Source organism: Gorilla gorilla, chromosome 2 (genome assembly GCF_029281585.2).
Source record: "Gorilla gorilla gorilla isolate KB3781 chromosome 2, NHGRI_mGorGor1-v2.1_pri, whole genome shotgun sequence".
Taxonomy (NCBI): Eukaryota; Metazoa; Chordata; class Mammalia; order Primates; family Hominidae; genus Gorilla; species Gorilla gorilla.
This window is the reverse complement of record NC_086017.1, coordinates 151,746,433-151,765,350: the sequence shown is the minus strand read 5'-3', so window position 1 is coordinate 151,765,350 and position 18,918 is coordinate 151,746,433. Positions and strand designations below refer to the sequence as shown.

General features: G+C 45.2%; 1 protein-coding gene across 1 annotated transcript in view; it reads right to left on the bottom strand.

Annotated features, from left to right (window-relative positions):
• Positions 1-23: 23 nt before the first annotated feature.
• CLSTN2 (calsyntenin 2) overlaps positions 24-18,918 on the bottom strand; it is a 657,664-nt gene continuing 638,769 nt past the window's right edge. Inside the window, exons 12-17 of the mRNA XM_031009411.3 lie at positions 18,535-18,752; positions 15,084-15,254; positions 14,436-14,581; positions 14,189-14,312; positions 13,247-13,431; positions 24-11,339 (exon numbers count right to left, since the gene is read on the bottom strand). Of these exons, the coding sequence (XP_030865271.3) occupies positions 11,142-11,339; positions 13,247-13,431; positions 14,189-14,312; positions 14,436-14,581; positions 15,084-15,254; positions 18,535-18,752 (1,042 nt within the window). The 3' untranslated portion in view covers positions 24-11,141. The remainder of the gene's footprint in view (positions 11,340-13,246; positions 13,432-14,188; positions 14,313-14,435; positions 14,582-15,083; positions 15,255-18,534; positions 18,753-18,918) is intronic.

Below are 18,918 nucleotides of genomic sequence, written 5' to 3'. Positions count from 1 at the left end.
CAATAAAACTCTCAGAGGTCATCTTTACTGTGAAATTCTAAAATCATATTTATTCACCAATTCACAGAAAGTGTCATAACGACCACCAACATGAATCAGTTTGTAGGCATTTACAAGCCACAGCTGAAAATAAAAATCTGTCTGTGTTGAATAGGCATTTAACAAATTACTTGAAAACTGCAAGAATCATAATTGTTATAAATTTAAAGTTTGTGATTCAAACATGGGTAAGATCACAGTCATGGGGAGAAGCCCAACAGATTCCCGTGATGATCCTTATTTTCTTCCTTTATCTTTATATACATAGAGACTCTCAGCGCCCCTCACTCTGTGTCAGTCTGAATTGGATATGACAGCTCAGTTAGGCCTGAGAGAGGATTCTGTGAAAAGGAGTGGGGAGGGGAAAGGACATTTTCTCTGACCCTCTGTGGCTGGGCAACCTTGTTGACTGAGAAGACAATGCACTCTTCTGAAATTAGATTCAATTTTCTATAAATTCATACAGTCCTTCTAATGAGATACTCCAAAGTCTGCATTGTTTCACACTCATACACAATAGTATATTTATCAAATAAACACATTTTCTAGACTAAAAAGATTCATTCGTTGAGGCAGCTTGAAGAGCTCAGAAGTCTGATACATGTCAGGTACACACTGGTCCACCGCTGGAGGCAAAGCCATCCACTGTGAGAGACACCGGCCAGACTGGCAGTAATGGCCCAGACAGTAGCAGTGATTGAAGGTGATTCTGCAAGACGAGGCTGCTCCCCCTCCTCTCTCTGCTGTGTCAACACCACAGAGACTCTGGAGGAGAGAAAACATACCTCTCTCTCTCAGGCCTTTCCCACACACACTGAGGTTGAGAAGCTGGGAATAAACAGCGTCCGACACTTTTAAATGGCGGTGGCAGCTCCAGACAAGGGAGAAGGGAAGGACTGAGAGAAGAAATTATTAGACTTTTTAGACTGGCTGAACCCAGAACCTTTACACTGGTTACAAAATCATGCCTGGAGGTGAAAAATTCAATAGCATTATACCAAGTGTTTGGGCAACGGTGTAGAGACAATAGTAGAGACAAGCTACAGCTTTAGATAGTGGTAGAGAGAAGCTACAACTTTAGCTTGTAGAAACAGCTGTTGGGTGTTCAGCAGATGCAGTCTAGGTGCATGCAAACCCACTGTGTGCAGCATGCCTTCACTCTCACGACAAGGGAGCCAGACCTTGTGTCTGCGGCTGGCTGAATATTGCATGGAATCTGTGGATTCACAGAGGCTTCTCCTCAGCTAAGAGGGAGTGTGGCTGATGCATTTCTCTGTGGCTCATTCAATTTGGGGTATACTCATACTACTGAGTCTCTATGAAGTAACGATAAGCTGGGTCTTCAATTTCCAAATGTTTACCAAACTCCTACTATGTGCCAAGCACTATTCCCACTGCTTTGAGAGCTAACGGTAAACAACAACAATGAAAAAACATGTAACATCCCAACCAGTGCTTCTAAGGATTTAAGATATGCTGGGACTTCTGACTTTATTCTTACTTCTGTATTATAGATATGTATATGGCTTTGGGGTATGTGTATATGTACACGTATATGCACACATATACACACACACACATATATATATAATCAGCTGTCCATAGCCTACTCATCTCTGATAATTTATATTTTGTACTCAAATTTCCCAAATACCCCTACCAAATCATTCTCTCTTCCTTACCAATATCATAATGTCCCTGACAATAACATAACAAACCCAGCTCTAACACCTACAGATTTCTTTGAGAACAAACAACTTCTACATGCAATTTCTTTTCTATACTCACCAACTGGTTTTCTTCAACCTCCTGCCCACCCTGTCCAGCTCAGGACATCGACAACCCTTTATGGAAACCACCGAGGTCAGACTGGATGCAGTCAGTTGGATTGATTCATCATGACTAGTTCAATTAAGAGCTGATCACCTTCAAACACCTCTGACTTTGGAAGCAATTGATTTGACTGCCTCTTTGGTCACATGGCCAGATTTACCCATAATTTTTTGCAAACTTGGATGCATCTTTAGATACAGAGCAATGCTTTGGCATCTGGGGGAGGGGGTTGTTCCTGGTGCTGTCACTTGTACCCACTCTCCTGTTTCCTCTCCAACTATGAGTCACATTTTCCCTCAATATCTCCTGTCTTACTTTTTGAGTGATCAGCCCTCTAAATTTCCCCCCCACGCCAAAAACAAACCAAAAACAAAACAAAAACAGAAAAACAAAAAAAGCTTTTTGCTGTATCACACCACCTAAAGTTTGGCTAGTGAACACGAGCAGACCTCTTCTGAATCCCACACATCAGCTGTGCACTTGCAGCCATGTAGAGGAGCTGGAGGTGGGTGGGCGTGGGCTCCAGATGTGGGTGTTCTATATTGGCCAGGATGGATGCACTTTTGCCACCAAGGGTGGATGAGCCTTTATATTAACATCCATGACCCACAGGCACAAGCAGGGCCCTCCTCACAGAGGCCCTTATGAATCCTTCTGAAGGGGAGACGCTACCTCCTCATCCCTTTGCCTGCCTTCTCTGCAGAGGTGCTGGAGTCTGCAGCTGAGACCTGTGGGTTGATTCTCTCTGCACACAAAATGTGGGCTCATTTCTCTGGTAGCTCCTCCTGCCGGGGAAAAGGACCCTCAATATGTGTGTGGGTGTCCCATTTCTGTTCTGAAATGTGCAGTAAAAAGGGTCCAGGTAACAGAGATGCATTTTCATTTCAAGATAAAAGCAAACAGACATTAAAGCTAACACGTTTCTGTTGTCTGTGATTAATACACACTGTCTGCATTTTGGCTCTTCTCAAGTCTGTTGCCCTCTTTTCATTAGTCTACTGGGAATTGAGCTTCATGTTGATGAATCTGCTCTGCAGTAAATCTGATAAAAGGAACTGGAGAGCAGCACAAGGCTGGGTCATTAACAAATTAGGGTTTTCTCTCCTCAGTTGGGATGCTGCCCATGACCTCGACGGTGGAGCAAGCAGGCCTCACCCAGGCACATCTACCCCTGCTTCTTGCTTAGGGGCTCCATTTACTGAGTATAGCTAGGAAGAGGTAGTCCCCAAACAACCCCACTCCTGTTTTCTCCCATGTGCATCACAAATGTTGTCCTCTGTTCACTGCACTTCCACCCTTGTCGATCTGATTTTACAAAGGACCTTGACTCACAAACCGAGAAGGAAGATGGAGGAGGCTTTCTCCACTGGGGGGTCTTAATTCTTCAAACCCAGTCCCTTCACTGAGGTCAAGTGATCTCTGGGATTCAATTCAATTCAACATTTGTGGCACACATGTCATGGGCCAGGTGCAGTGCTAGGCCCCCGTGGTGCCACAATAGCTAAGTCGGTAGTCTTCTTACCTTGAGGAGGTGGCCATATCAGCAGAGGCAGCAATAGTTGGACATCTATACTAGTCTCACACGGCCACGTTTTCCAAGGTCCTGGCCAGGCACCACATCATTCAACTGCATGTTCTCATGGGGCCGGGGTCCTGCCTCTGGGGAGGTGTTGCCTCAATGGTCCAGAGGTACCAGCTCCTTTCTGTTCCCCAGAAACAGGGGTGTCTTTGGGCCATTCAGGAGGACTCTGAAAAGACTGCTGAGGCTGTGAGCAGGAGAGAATCTGGGTTCTTCAGAACTCAACAGATGGTGCTAGTTTTCCTAGGCTACATGTCTAGTCCCTTTCCTAGACTGTTACTCTTCTGTCCTTCCACCCCAAAGCCCAGGGCCCTGGCCCTCTGACTCTCCATCTCAAAACCCCTCGTATGAGGAGACTGTACCTCGTAGGAGGAGTCAGTTAGGTGTACACGACTGACAAAGTACCAGCAAGTTCCTTTCAAAGGTCTGTGGACCTTCACAGAGTTTAAGCTATAAATCAATAGTTGCTGGGCCTCAGGGGAAAGGAGAATTGGTGAATCCTGGCAGCCTCACAGACTTTAGAAATTAGAAGGCCCAGACAGATTCTAATTGTAAATGAGGCTGTAGGTTTGTTTTTGGATTTTTGTTTTCTACTTTTAGTAACATCCAGAATGAGTTACTGCCCTTCCAAGGAAGGCCATCCATTCCCCAAGCAATTCAGTGTTTGAATTGTGATGCTGCATGCCCCAGTCTCATTACAAACAAACAGAGCAGTGCTGCGGCAACCTGGCAACGTCCTTAAATGACCCCTTCTACACTCTGCCAGGCCCTGGGTGTCTCCACCAGCATACAGGCTGTGTAGAAAGCAGCTCTCCTAGTGACCAGGGTCACTGCTGCAGTTTCAGTGTTTCTCCACAAAATATGGCCCTCGAAGAGGCTGCTCAGCTTACAGAAACCTGGCAGGTGGCCTTCCTGGGAATGAGTGACCTCATGGCAGCCTCTCCTGGGCAGTCTCTCTCTCTAGGATAGAAGGGGCTGGCAGGCAGGAATTGTCTCATGCCCAAGGGCAGGTGAAGGATGGGGACTAGGACCAAGGTTCCTTGAAACCACTGCTTCAGTGAGTACAAACTGGAGCCGAAAAGGCCCAGGATGGGGGCCGGGGGTGGTTTGCTTTGGCACCCTCACTGCACTAGTCATTGATTTTACCTTGTTAGTTAATAGTCAGTTCTTCCCAATGCCAGCTCAAGTCATCTCCTCATCCTCTGCATCAGTGGTTCTCAAACTTTAGTGTGTGTCAGAAAGCTCATTAAATCACAGACTGTCTGCCTCCAGAGCTTCTCATTCAGTAGGTCTGGGGTGGGGCCCAAGAATATGCATTTCTCACATGTTCCCAGGTGATGCAGCTGGCGCAGGGAACCACTGCTCCTCAGCACCAAGTGTAAGCCCTCAGCAGGTCTCGCGGAGGTGGGCCCTCCTTAGATCTTCAGCTCTGATGTTGGGCCTCAGGAGGGCTCCCTTGCATCAGTCTGGCTTGTGCCTTTTGAGACGTGGCTCCTGCTGGCCCCTCTACCTGCATCACCCTTCCTAAATTTCCAGGTCCACCTGGCTGCTGTTTATATTTAAGGACTGCTTCTGTCTTATTTTCTCTGAATGTCAGCTGTCAACCATGTTATTTCTGCCCAGTGGGCAGGGTAACTGGCTTTCATCCATAAGTGAACTGAGTCAGCCTTGATTGGAATTGAGGGATATTCAGGGAAATATTGCCTACTTCCCTGGAGAGCTCCTCAGTCTGCCTCAGTGATGCATATCAGGGCCCCTAGAATTACACCTGTCATCTGACTTAGGGTGGGTAGCTGTCAAAGCAAGTTACCCTGCCTCCCTAACACTAAACTTCTGTCCCCAAAGTCCTGACTGCTCGTGCACAGCCTCCAACACTGCAAAGGGACATCCCAACAGCTCACAGGCCAAGAGCTCCTCATGGTCAGGGAAACATGCCTTGTTCATCCTCCCTTCCCCTGTTGCTGGCACAGGGCCTGGCCCATCACAAGTGCCCAGTGAAAGTCTGCTGAATTACACTGAACATAGCTGCAAACACAGACTCCCATCTGTTTACTACCTGCACACAGGGAATGTCTGTCAGCTTTCTGGGGTGCTGCTGGAGGTAACTTCTTCTGTCTCTTTTTGTCTCCCTGGGATGGAATGAAGCCTGGCTCTTAATCCACAGCCCCCGTAAAGCCAACTCTCCTTTTCCAGTTGGCACTAAAGGGAAAACTAGAGCATTATCTACATAGCAGGTATAGAATACATCTATAAAGTAAAGGAAATAAAGACAGGAAATGAGGGTACTGGGGTAGACTTCAAAACTTTCATTGCTCATTTCTTTTGCCTGCAGCTGGACAATGGAAAGTGGCTATGTGAAAATTAAATTGTGCCAAGGGCTTTTGCTTGTCAGCCTCAATAAATGTCTCATATAGACGCAGAATCCTGTACCATTCATAGCCTGCCAGAGTACATTGCAGAAGGCTTTGGGGATACTCCAGAGGCCTAAACGTTATCTTACCTAAAAATCATCTACTTTTCACTGGCAAATTCTTACTTCCCTACTTTTTTGTAAAAACTATTTGGTTAATTTAAATGTGGGGATGATTAAAAAAAAAGTTGTCTTTTTTTTTTCTTGCTGATATTGAGCCATAGAGCCAAGAAGATTGCTAATTTTGAAGTGTGCTTGGTCGGGCTTTCTACTGATGATGTTGCTATTGATTCAAACAGTCACAAGTCTTTAGGATCATTTTTAGAGCAATGGCAAGAGTAGGGCTGAAATGAAAATCAGTCTGAGATAATGAACACTCCTGCTCAGAGATCATTATGGGCTGAGCTGTGCTGGGAAGGCACTGAGCCTTGGGGGGTTAACACTTGCCTCAGTGGAGTTAGCACTCAGTAACCAGGCAATCACCTCGATCCAAGGCTTTCAACTCTCGTGGAATATCTGTCAGTTTGTCAGTTCAGCAAATAACAAGTGTTTTGTTTGTTTCTTTTTTGTTTTCCCCCGGAACATGGACTTTTAAAACAGCTTAATTAAAAACTATGGCACTTTTTCCTGTTGTTCAGTTTGGAGGCAAAGACTACTGGGTAGTTGGTGAGAGGCTTAAGAGAGCAGCTTGCTTTCTCCTGAAGTGGAAGGCTAACTTCCATGGTGTATGGTACGGGTTGCCAAACTTTGGCCTTGGGCCAAATCTAGCTGGCTGCTAATTTTCGTATGGCCTGTGGGCTGAGGAAGGTTTTTATATTTTTAAATTATTAAAAATGTAAATCAAAAGGGTAAAAAAAGATATGAAAATTTCATAAATCCAAACTGCCTGCTTTTTTAGTGTTTTTAAATTGTTTTATGGAAACTAGATAAAGTTGTATTGAAACATTCATTTGTTGTATGTATTGTCTGTTTTCATGCTACAACAGCAGAGCTGAGTACGGTCATCCCTCAGTATCTGTAGGGGATTGGTTCCAGAACTCCCCTCGGACACCAAAATCCACAGATGTTCAATTCCTTTATATAAAATGCATAGTATTTGCATATAGCCTATGCACAACTTCCTGTGTTCTTCAAATCATCTCTAGGTTACTTATAATACCTAATACAGTGTAAATGCTGTGTAAATGCTGTTAAACTGTATTGTTCAAGGAATAATAATGAAAAAAGGAATATGTTCAGGTCAGTTGCAACTATACTTTTTTCCCAAATATTTTTGATTCAAGGTTGGTTGAATCCATGGATTTGGAAACCTCAGATATGGAGGGCTGACTATTCTGTGACAGGTACCAAATGGCTCACAAAGCCCAAAATATTTACTATTTGCCTCTTTACAGATAGTTTGCTGACACCTGACATATAGGAATGGGGGACATTGCTTCCCACCACCCCCAGCTCTCTCACTGGATGGTCCATGTATACAAAGTAGAGCCCTTATTAAATGCAAAGATGTTGGTCTAAACCCTGCTTGATAGGATGATTGAGTAAATTCAAGAAAGTGGTAATGAGGGCTGGGTGTGGTGGCTCACTCCTATAATCTCATTACCTTGGAGGCCAAGGTGGGCAGATCACCTGAGATCAGGAGTTTGAGACCAGCCTGGCCAACATGGTGAAGCCCTGTCTCTACTAAAAATACAAAAATTAGCCGGGCATGGTGGTGGATGCCTGTAATCCCAGCTACTCGGGAGTCTGAGGCAGGAGACTCGCTTGAACCCGGGAGGTGGAGGTTGCAGTGAGCTGAGATTGTGCCCCTGCACTCCAGCCTGGGTGACACAGCAGCAAGACTCTGGCTCAAAAAACAAACAAACAACAACAAAAGAAAGCGGTAATGAAAAGAGATTTCACTGAAATCATATTTTTGGTATCTAGATGAATTTGGGCCTTGGCTATGCTTACAGCATTTGATCAAATGTGTGATGATATATGTTTAGTATTTTTTAAGGCACGCTACCAACTAGCCGGTTGCTTTACTCCACTGAAGCAACTCATTCTGCACTGGGATTTAAGGATTCCAGTCTTCTCCTCCAACTTCTCCTCCATGTCATCTGAATCACCTGAGAGTTGTAGCCTATTTTCAAGCTCAGGAAGGCAGAATCTGGTTGTCCACTTGTCAAGACAAGCAATGAACTGGGCTGTGGCCAAACCAGTCAGCAGTTCCTCCTGGACATGAGCCTGCATCTGCCTGGCTGCCAGCATCTCAGTGAGAGGTCACAAGGTGTCTAGGCCTTCAGGGGTTTTGGTTCCTGGATGTCAGCATATGGAGGGTGGAAAATGCCAGACTGATTAATGACACCTTTTTCTTGGGATCACAATATCTGGGGGAGGGCAAGCCACATTACCCTGCTCACCTGGATACCTCCCAAAGCTTCTGTTACTGGGATATAACCACTCCCGTCTTGTTCTCATCCATGGTGAGGAAGAGGGTGTTGCGAAGATGACCAATGCCTGCCAACCCAGCGGATTCATTCAAGTGCCTGATCTTTGCAGCTGACATACAGAGAATGACCTCTCATAGCCAGAGTTGAGGGAAACAGCTCTGATTTGTTGTCACCACTGTTTATCTGCAAATGAGTCCACCAACCAAATGCTTCCTCAAATTATTCATCTTTGCTGCCCTAGCCATGGGCCACCTTTACCTGCTACCCCCCCACCAAAAAAATCCCAACACATATAAAGATTTTACCTAACAGCTCTCTCAACTATGAATAAGGCAGCCACCCAGAGAGCATGAGGAACACCTTCCCTACCCAACCAGATCGAAAAGACTGAGCAAAGAGAAAAGTGTTCTCCCAAACACCAGACTTAAATATTTAAAATCAAAATCTAATTCAAAAAGAATGGGTTTTAAGCATATGAAGTGTTCTTTTTGCTGCCACAATTTTGGGAGAATTCGGTTGCTCCTAAATGCCCAACTAAAGATCTTTTTTTTATTTAAATGGGATTGTGAAAACTAATCAGTCCTATAGACTTTCCTCTTGTGGATGTACAGACACAGCCTAATAGAAAAGGGCTATTTGGTTGGGAGAATTCCCAGGAGAAATATCTGTTTCCATCCAATGAATATAAAACCCCAGCTTCTTCTGGTGTTTTTCCCTGAGAAGGGTAAAATAAGAGCACTGGTTAAGTTTGTGACCGCATCCTCCTTCTCTTCCTCTTCATTTGTCTCTTGTGTAATTTCTAGGCCTGTTTATTTCCCCTCTGCAAATATAATGTAGGGGAGGAGCTTATCTTATTCAGCTTTTCTTTTTCTCACAGCTGTTGGTAGAATGCTTAGCACATAGTAGGTTTGCAGCAGTGTCTGTTAGGTGCATACCTATGAACATAAGTAGAATCCTGGACCAGGAGTGGAAGCTGGGGAGTCTGGTCTTGTCTATACTTTTGAATGACTCTGAACAAGACATTGAATCACCAAGCCTCAGTTTACTCACCACAAAAATGTATCTAACAACAGATGTCTCAGTTACTTCACAGGATTTGTTGTGAGGTCCAAAGGAAGGAACAGATGCAGAAAACACTTTAGGAGGTGGGAAAAGCTTCACAAGGTTGTTCTCATGAATCAGAAAGTTGAAAAGACCTGCCATGGGTCCTCCCTGGGTGGAGGTCAGACTAGAGGACATTGGCAGTAGTCCCCTTCTTAAGCTGTTTTGATGACACAAAGAAAAGGCTGAGATTCTGAACTATTTTTTTTTTAATGTAAATGCCACTTAACTAGGGACCAGCTCTGTGCCTGTGCCAAACCAATTGGTGTGAGCTTGGGGAGGAGTGAAGGATGGGGACAGAGCATACACATTGATGACAAAGAGGAATCTGAGACATTCGAAACAAACATGTTCTCAGAGCTTCGTGGAAATTCTGTCAAGGCCCTAATTCTTGCCTGCTATTCTCTTGGCCACAAAAGATCACAGACCAGTTACTATAGAAACAATTCTCTTCATGGGTTGTGCATGTTAGGATGGAGATGGAAAAGATTTCCTTATCAAAAAAAGAAAGAAATTAGGTTTTCAGATATATTTGCCCTCTATCTAAAGTGTTCCTCCTTTTATGAGCAGAAGAAAGAAGAAGCTGCAATGATTGCAAATATGCTTCTAATTCCTTGCAGTTAAATTTCAAACTTTCATTGTAGACTTGGTGGAGCTCCTGCGTTTCTAATACATCCAGAAAGCGTGTATTTTCTCAAGAGGGAAATAGGAGATAAGGGACCATAAGGCTGAGTGGTGAGAGCCTTCCAACCTCAGGGTCCCCTCTGTCCTGGGGGAGCCCAGCCACCCCCACTCCACCCACCATGAAGCCTACGTTTGACCTCATTAGCATTTCCATCTGCTTTCTGGCTCTAGGCTTGTTGTGACTGTCCTTGTTGTGTGTTGTGTTGTGTCCTTGTTGTCCTTGTTGTGACTGTCCTTGTTGTGTTGTCCTGGGGCAGTGCCTGTGTGGAATGCCTCCCGGGCCCTGTGGTTTTGTGTGCTGAGCGCCCCTGGCAGGGCAGCTGCATGGTTGCAGCAGGTGCCCAGACAGGCAGGCTCAGATAGCTCTGATGGGGGATCAGACCCTGCTTGTGGCCAAGGACCTATTCTTGGTTTGGGACTTTTCTTATAAGCTTATATGGCCTCAGAAAGAAGCAAGGGGAAAGGCTCTCCAAGCTGGGGAACTAGAGAGAGAGAGAGAGAGAGAGAGGGAATGTGTGTACCTTTCCCTGTAAACTTAGTTCTGCCTCAACAAGGACTTTCCTTTAAACTGTTAAGCACTAAGACCTTAGGTGTGTGAAGTTCAACCACCCTCCTTGTATGAAGCAACCTGGAGTCAGCATAGGAGGACCTGCTGGTCTGTGTGGAGGAGACGCACAGTGAGTTGGAACCCCAGGGCCTTGGGGACTCTGAGCCTGGGGAGGTGAGTGACACAAAGGTGGGCCTTCTTCCCTGCAGGAAAAAACAAAGGCAGACTCTGCAGACAGGTAGTCAGGATGCTGGGGAGCTTAGGGCAGAAGTGGGGGCTACAGGACAAAGTCTACCCTGAAGTCCTCACTGATGGCCATGCTGGGCTTCTTGGAACTTCCCCATGGATGAGACACAGGGAGTGCCCAAGGCTTAAAGGGTGGGCTCCAGGAAGCTGGAGAAGGCCTTCCCAGACATGTCACAGACATCAGAGGTGAGGTATGATAGACATGGGCATACACTGGGTCAGGGTTTACAAAAGGGACATGTGGGCCGGGCAGCAGACCCCTGGGCACTAGTAGGGGAGGGTGGAGTCATCCCACTCCAGCTGGGCTTGCCTGGCTCCATTCTGCCCATGTCTGCCTCTGCCCATCCCTTCCTCCTCCTCCTCTTCGCTGTCGTCAGAGCCACTGCTGGAGCTCGTTTCTTCCTCTGCTTCTTCCTCCTCTTCTCCCTCAGTCTCATCTTCCCCATGCCCTGGTCCTTCATGTTTCTGGATATCAAGGAGAAAAAGCAAATGCTCATCAGGGGCTGAACAGAGGCCACTTTGGAGCTTATGTCTCTCCATCCATTAAGGAAACATTTACGGCCCCTTGGAATTTCTTCTTTTAGTGCAAAACTCTTCAGCCTGGAGACAGACTTCCTGGAAGGGAAGTCTTCTGGTAAAAAGGAAGCTAGAAGGTTCAAGGCAAAAGCCTGAAATAGCAAATTCCAAGGCATGAACTCAAGGTAGACTGTTGGGTATAAATGATGGGCTGGACATTTTAGCCAATCCTATCCATCATTTACTGAACCTTTCAGGCCAAGGCTTGTTTTCAGGCATTTCTGGAGCTTATTTAAATGGAGCTGTCCAAGCCTTAGTGTTTGCTTCTCAGTGAGAGGATGGCATTTGATCTTGTATCTCTTTTCCAAGTGTGCATGCAATGTCCCTGGGAGCAGAAGGCATTCTAAGCAAAGACTCAGGTATGCTTCCCCTCAAAAATATTCCTTTGGAAAGGACAAATTTATTGGTCCTCAATTTCCATGCTTCCTGCTCACCCCCTGACTTGTGTCCTCAGGCTGTACCCCTTCCTTTCCAGTCCAATTCCCCCTCCCTCCAGCTTTTGGATAATTCCAGCAAAATTTCATTTCTGGATTTATGTTCTGCATTGATGAACCAGGTCATAAAAGTTGTTTCTCCTTGCTTGGCTACCCAACCCCTCCCCTTACACTTCTTAGGAATTTTCTCTTACCTCCTACCTTCTACCTTACCCCAAATCCTACCCACTCTTCAAGGTCTCCCCTAGGCCAACCTCCTCCAAGAAATCTTCCCTGATTGTTGCAGTCCTGAAGGCTTTTCCTCCTCAAGGTCATTGACTTTTGACATCACAAGGTTGGCCCTTGTTAGGCACACTCTTGCCTTGTCCTCAGACTGCTCCAGGTATAGTGGTCTTGTTTTCTACACTCAAGGCTCAGCTCTTTGAAGGTGGAAATTCTGGGGTCTGTATAGCACTGAGCTCAGCATTTTACCTACAGCACATGCTTGGAGAAACTGAGCCACATCAGCACACTGGCTTTGAAATTGGAGTGTGAGGCTAGCCGAGGTGGAAACTGGGGACCAGGCTGGGGTAATCATCTTCCCCTAGCTTTTCTAAGCCTGTGTCTATCATCAACCAGAACCCATGGGCAAAGGGCGTGATGTAGAGGGCTTCCTTTGACACTCATGGATAGATTCTGGGGGCTGTTGGCTAACTGGAAAGATACAGACTTCAGAATCAGACAACCTTAAATTTGACTATTGGCTGTGTTAATTTGAGTATGTTACTTCTTTTCTTAGTTGGTTTCCACTTTGGTAAATGAAGATGATAACTCCTATTTTATAGGCTGTTGGAAGATTAAATGAGGTGGTGTATATAGAGCACTCTATACAGTATCTGGCATAATGGGGGCTCAATAAATGGCAGGCGTTGCTGCTATATTTTTCTTTTAATCTGTTCCAAGCCTTTGAGTGAACTCTTCAGGCGGTGTAGAGCAAAGCCATCTAATTTGCACTGTTAGTTACTCAAAACTTCAATACTGAGTCCCTAAGTGTTAGTTAGCTGTGAGCTAAATACTATGGGGGAAGCAAGGCATAGCCACCTCGTGGTGTTTGCTTGCTTTAACAAAATTTCTGGTTCTGTTTGTGGGGTAAGAGCAATTAATACATTTTAAATCAGAGAATGTAGTTGGTGGGAAGGTATGATCTGTTCAGGTTGAGAGGGCTAGAGGAGCTCAGAGACAGGAAGAATCAGTGAAGCTGGACTAGATGGGGCAGGGCTTCCAGAAGGAGGGGGTATGGGGCTGCTTTAGGCATAGGAAGGGTTGAGCTGGGTAGAGGGAGAAGCGCCCCACCCAGAACTCCCAGCCGTGCATGAGGATCACCTCCATGGGGTTGACTGTAATAGTCAGCGCAGAATCGTCCCAGTCCATCTCAGATTCCTTGGCAGCCTCAGTCTCCTGGATGAAGTGCTGATGGGCGATCCGGACCCGGTACACACCCATGGCCACGACAAACACAAGCATGCACACGGAGATGATGATGACCACCGTGGCAATGCTTGGGACCACTGGAACAAGGAAGAAACTCGCATGACTTGGTGAACAAAGGCCTAGCTCATTCTTGTGAGGGAGCATGAATGAAACATCCAAGCATAGGATAAAGTCTGCCCTACCACTTCCCAGCTGTAGAACCCTAGAGCAGCACCTTACCCTGTCTGGGCTTCACTTTCATCACCTCTATAATGGACATAATAATTCCTATCCTATGAGTAATAGTTAGGTGTAAATTAAATAATCTGTGAGTTTCCACATAGGCACAGTATAGGTGTTCATTAAATGCAAATTCTCTTTTATTCCTGGCTTTACCCCTCAAATTATAAAGAAACTTCCACAGAGCCAAGCACTGTAGAGTTTAGTAGAAACAGATACAAGTGCCCACCAGATGGTAACACAATATGGCAAGTGCTCAAATAGAAATTTGGGCAGAGGACGTTGCAATATGGTGCGTACGTGTGTGTGAGTGTGTGTAAAGGGCTCATGGAAAGCTTCATACAGGACATGGTTTTGAGTTGGGCCTGAAATTTTGTCCCAGCCCTTTGTACTGACCTCTGCTATTATGTGTGTTGTGTAATTTCTTGTTTACTTATTGACTGCCTATTGAGGGTGTGAGTATCTCAAAGCCAGGGCACATTTTCTCCGTTGCTGGGTTTCCTCCCTCAGTTCTGGGCACCTACGTTTGCTACAACATAACCGTCTGTTGAGTAGATAATCTTGAGTCACAATGACCACCTGTGTCCTGAGGGTCCCTCCTCTTGGGCACCCTACCTGAACTGCGCTGGATGCTACTCCGGGACTCAGGATGATGGACAGACTGGAGGAAGGGAGGCTGCACAATCAGATGATTGACATGCTCCTTATCTGAGACTCTGTCTTCATGAAGGATGCTGACCTGGGAAGAGTGGGGAGAGGTGCTATTGACCCAGGAGTGGCAGGTGGGCCAGTTACAGCAGTTCTGAATGAATGAGGGAATGGGTGAGCCTTGGCTTCCCTAACAATGGCAGGACCCACTCACCTCCAAGTTGAACTCATTGCTAGTGTAGCGCCCATTGAGTTCTGAGCACTTAATCCGGAAACGCCGGGCCTCAAGGGAAGCCGGACGCCAGTTGCGGTAGCGGATGTGATGCAGCACCTGCTCATAGCGGCTCATGGAGCCCACACCTGTGCCAAGAGACCACACCTGTCATCAGAAGGCAGAAAAGGAGGAGGAACAGAAGAGAGGAGACAAGCCAGGGCTTGTGGTACAAGACCTCATGGGTCTTGTAAATTTGTTGAGGGTAAGAGCTCAAGATATTTTAGGCAGACAATGTGCAGAAGTTCTAAGGAGCCAAAATTACACTGATGCACAAACTTTCCATACAGACTGCCTCAATCTTCCAGATGTTTCTGTGACATTTGTTGAGATCAAACATTGTAAGAGAAGGCATCCACCTAGCTTCTACAAAAGAATTCCCCAGGAGTGGGAATGTGGGACTGGTCCCCAAGATGCTGGAGTAACTTGCCAAAGGAGGGTCTAGAAATCCATGCTTGAGGCCAAGGATCTCCAACTGGTCCCTGGGGCTTCACAGTGCTCCTTCACAGGTGCAATCTCACTCATGTCTCCCTGGACAAGGACATTCTAAGAGGACACCCTTGGGGCAAAGGGGGCTGAGTGTGGCCTTACCGTAGATGGAGTAGCCTGCAGTAGAATTAGTGGCATCCAGGTGTCTTTGGTGGAGCTCACTGTGGTTGAGCTCCAAGCACTCCTGCCTTGGGTCCAAGTCCCCTCCGATCACCAAAATGTCACAGAAATCTAAGTTATGAAGCATTTCCTCTAAGACTTCTGATTTGGGGTCTGTAGGAAGACAGACATGGGAAATGCAGGCATGAAGGACAGCTCAGAAAACAGCCCTTGCTAATCACCTTCCTCCTCTGTTATTGCACCCCAGGTTAAGGCTGGGTCAGGAGCAGAGTCTGTGTGATCCCAAATACCACATCTACTGCTCAGATGTCCAGGCATCCCTGAGGATGAATTAGTGGGATGAATTAGTAGCATGAATTAGTGGGAACAGCATGAATACTGTAGCCAAAAGGTGTGATTTGAATACCAGCTCTGCCACTGAGAAGCTGCATAGTGTTAGAGGAACTACCTACCACTCAGTTTCCTCATCTATAAGGCAGGCAAGGGTCTTGGGATGGTTGAAAACAGTGTCCAGTGCACATTGTAGGTGCTCAATAAGCAATAGCTCTCATTTGGGGAGAGGTAAGTGGCCTTCCACCATGGTCTCATAGCTTTCTCCATGTGATCATAGTCTCCCTGACCACCTGAGATCCTGAAGGGCAGAAACACTATCTTTTTATGATTGAATCCTTAGTGTCTAACCCAGGAGCTAGCATGGAATAGCTATTAATAAACCTTGCTCAAATGGAGCTGAATCATTAATTAATAATCAAGTCAATATGATATAACCAATAATCAATATTTGATAAACTAATATAATTAATGTGCTCCCAGGGGAGCACATTAGCAAGTTGGTCAGTCAAGTTGTCCTTGCCTAATTGTATGACTCCAAATTTCCCAAAGAAATGTCTGAGTATTTGAATGCTGGGCAGAGTTCGGCAGTCCTAAATTAAAATCCCATCTTAAGAAGGCGACTGGTATTTATGAAGTATGTGCTATGTGCCAGTCATGTGCAAATATAATCCTAATAGACATTAAAGGGGGTATTATTACTATCCCCATCTCACTGATGATAGGCTAGTTGTCTTCAAGTGGTTTTGATCTTGCACTCCTTTATTGAAAAACTTGTGAAGAGAGATAATTTAAATAAGTATATTTATTTATTTATAAAGTGCACTAAATATACTTTGTGTGTTATAAAACATTTATTAAAACAGAAATTTAAAAAATTCACTAAAGATGGATTATTTTAAATAATTATCTTTTAAGTTTTTAAATGATATCAAAAATATTTTTGCTCTCACTAGGTATATATTATATATTATTATAAATAATTTATCTTAATTTTTAAATGCTTGTCAATCACAATGGTTTCATGTATAATCAGCAAAATCTAAAAGCACAATAACATACGCTTAAGACAGGGTCTATAATTAGCAATGCTGTATGTGCATCTTTATTTCAATGGCCTTCTCACAGTTTCCAGGATTTTTGCCGGCTTCTTGTCAGGTCTGGTCATATCGTCCTTGTTCCTACCTCCCGCTGTGGCTGACTGAGAGCTCCCTGAGGTAGGGAGTGTGTCACGGCTGCCATTTTCTCATGGTTCTCTCTCACCATGGGTATTATCTTCCATCTGCAGTTTCCTTGATTCCCACTGTGTAGAAGGGAGTGTGCTGGGTTCAGGGACCCAGAGGCAAATCAGCCATGGATAAGCCCTCGGGGTCTCTTGGTCTGGTTTAATAAACAGGAAATCACCACCAAGGGCTAAAAAATGTGTGCTGAGGGAAGCACCAGCAGTTGGGAGTGTCAGAATGGTGGTGGTGGAACAGCCTTCTTGGGGAGGTGCTGAAGGCAAGGATATTTGCCAGGAATCAAGGGATAGGGAAGGAAAGGGACCTTCCAGCCAGAGAGCAGAGCAAAGGTGTGAACTAACAGAGTGTGAGGGAGGCGTGTGTGTGTGCATGTTGGGGGAATCTCCTGTCTTTGGTATTGACAGCATAAAGAGAATGTCAATGGGGGCAGCAGATGATGCTGAAGCCGGTCACTGAGGCCTGGGGGCAAATGCCATTATCCTACTTGTTTAAGATATCCATAGTAATGACCATTCCAACAACAATAGGAGTAAAAATATAAAGGCACTAATAATAGCCCTTGGACACTTGGCTATGTGCTCTGCCTGTACCTCTCATAAACAGAAGATGAAATGTGAACCCAGATAATTGCTCTTCCCTGCATTGCCTGTATGCTGGTGTCAGATGTAGCAAATCCAGACACTTGGTCATGGCCTGCAACCACTGAGGTCAGAGGCTCTTCTTTATTTCTGTCTGATTTTAGCCACAAATGAGAACAGGGGAAGAGGGACAATCATACAACCTCATGCACGTTGGCCTGTGACCAGGAAACTGCCCTGCCTGGACAGGTGGTAAAACATCATCTATTTTTTATGAGCTAAGAAGGGCTGTCTCTTGAGTACCCCATTCACTAGGGACCAGGGTGGTTTAAGGCAATAGGTAATTAGGATTATTATAACAGCAGCTCTTCAGGGACTTAGGACCAGAGGCACCAGCACATCATTAGCAGTGGCTTTGGAGGGGGAGGGGAGAGTTGAATATATTCTCTTGGAAGAGGCAGCAAAGGACACTTCTGAAATTTATATTTCCCCCGTCCCTCGGAGTAACAAAAGGGAGGTTTTCTTCCCTCCCTCCCTTGCTCCTTTCCCGGTTTCCTTCTTTCTCTTCCCCACCCCCTGACCCCCGCCACCAGCATATACTATAGCTTTCAGCATAACTAAGTGTTTCTCTTTGGTAGATAATTCAAATTACTCCTCTTTCACTGAAAAACCTTCCCAATAATGAAGTTGTTGGAAATAACAACTTAAAAGTTTTCTGAGAGCGTAGAGTAATATTGCTGAATGAGACCTAACTTTTATATATATAAAGATGCAGCTATATTTTTTCTTTACATATCTTTAGCTTTTCTTCTGATTACCAGAATAACACATGCCCACTATAGAACATTTTTGCAATTACAGAAAGGGAAGGGAAGCAGAAACAAACGGGCTCTCATTATGCCTCTCAGAGAATAACCCTGTTAGCATAGGGTGTGTGTCCTTCTTGGCATTTTTCTGTGTGTGTTTTTTTTTTTTTCTTAAATGGTTGAGATCATTCTATGTATAGGTACTATGTAACTTTGTGTCTTGCATTTTTTCACTTACCATTTAGCACAAATGCGTTCCCTCTGACCTCATATCCCTCATTGCTAAGCCATCCATTCCCCTCATATTCATTTCATTTGTTTATAGCTTTGTCTGTTTTGCTATAATACATTACGCTGCCATGTATACATTTAAGCCATGTATACATTACATGAACAATGCTGTTGTTCTGAAGTATGCTTTCACGTGGCTGTAAAAAATTAAGGTTCACCCTCCCCACAAACTCAAATGCACCTGTACCTGTGGTTTTCACGTCCCCGGGGGCCTCGGTTTTGGCAAAGGTGCTCACAATCTTGATATCAGGGAAGAGGGTCACTCCCCTGGCACTTTCAAACTGGGCAGCAGGTCTCCAGAAGTGGTCTGTGCCCCGGAGGGTGATCCGGGGCTCGATGGCCTGGAGGACCATCACATAGGCATCTACCTCAGGGATACTGATGCATACGTCTTCCCCAAAGCACCTGGGAAAACAGTCTCGGTCATGGCACTGATGAGCAAACAATTAAACCATCTGTCATACAGCCAGGAACAAGGGGTTGCCACCTCCAGTTCTTAACAAGGCATCATGACTGTGTAAGTGTCTCTGAGGATGTCAACAGACATTCAAATTTAAAGCCACATTATAAT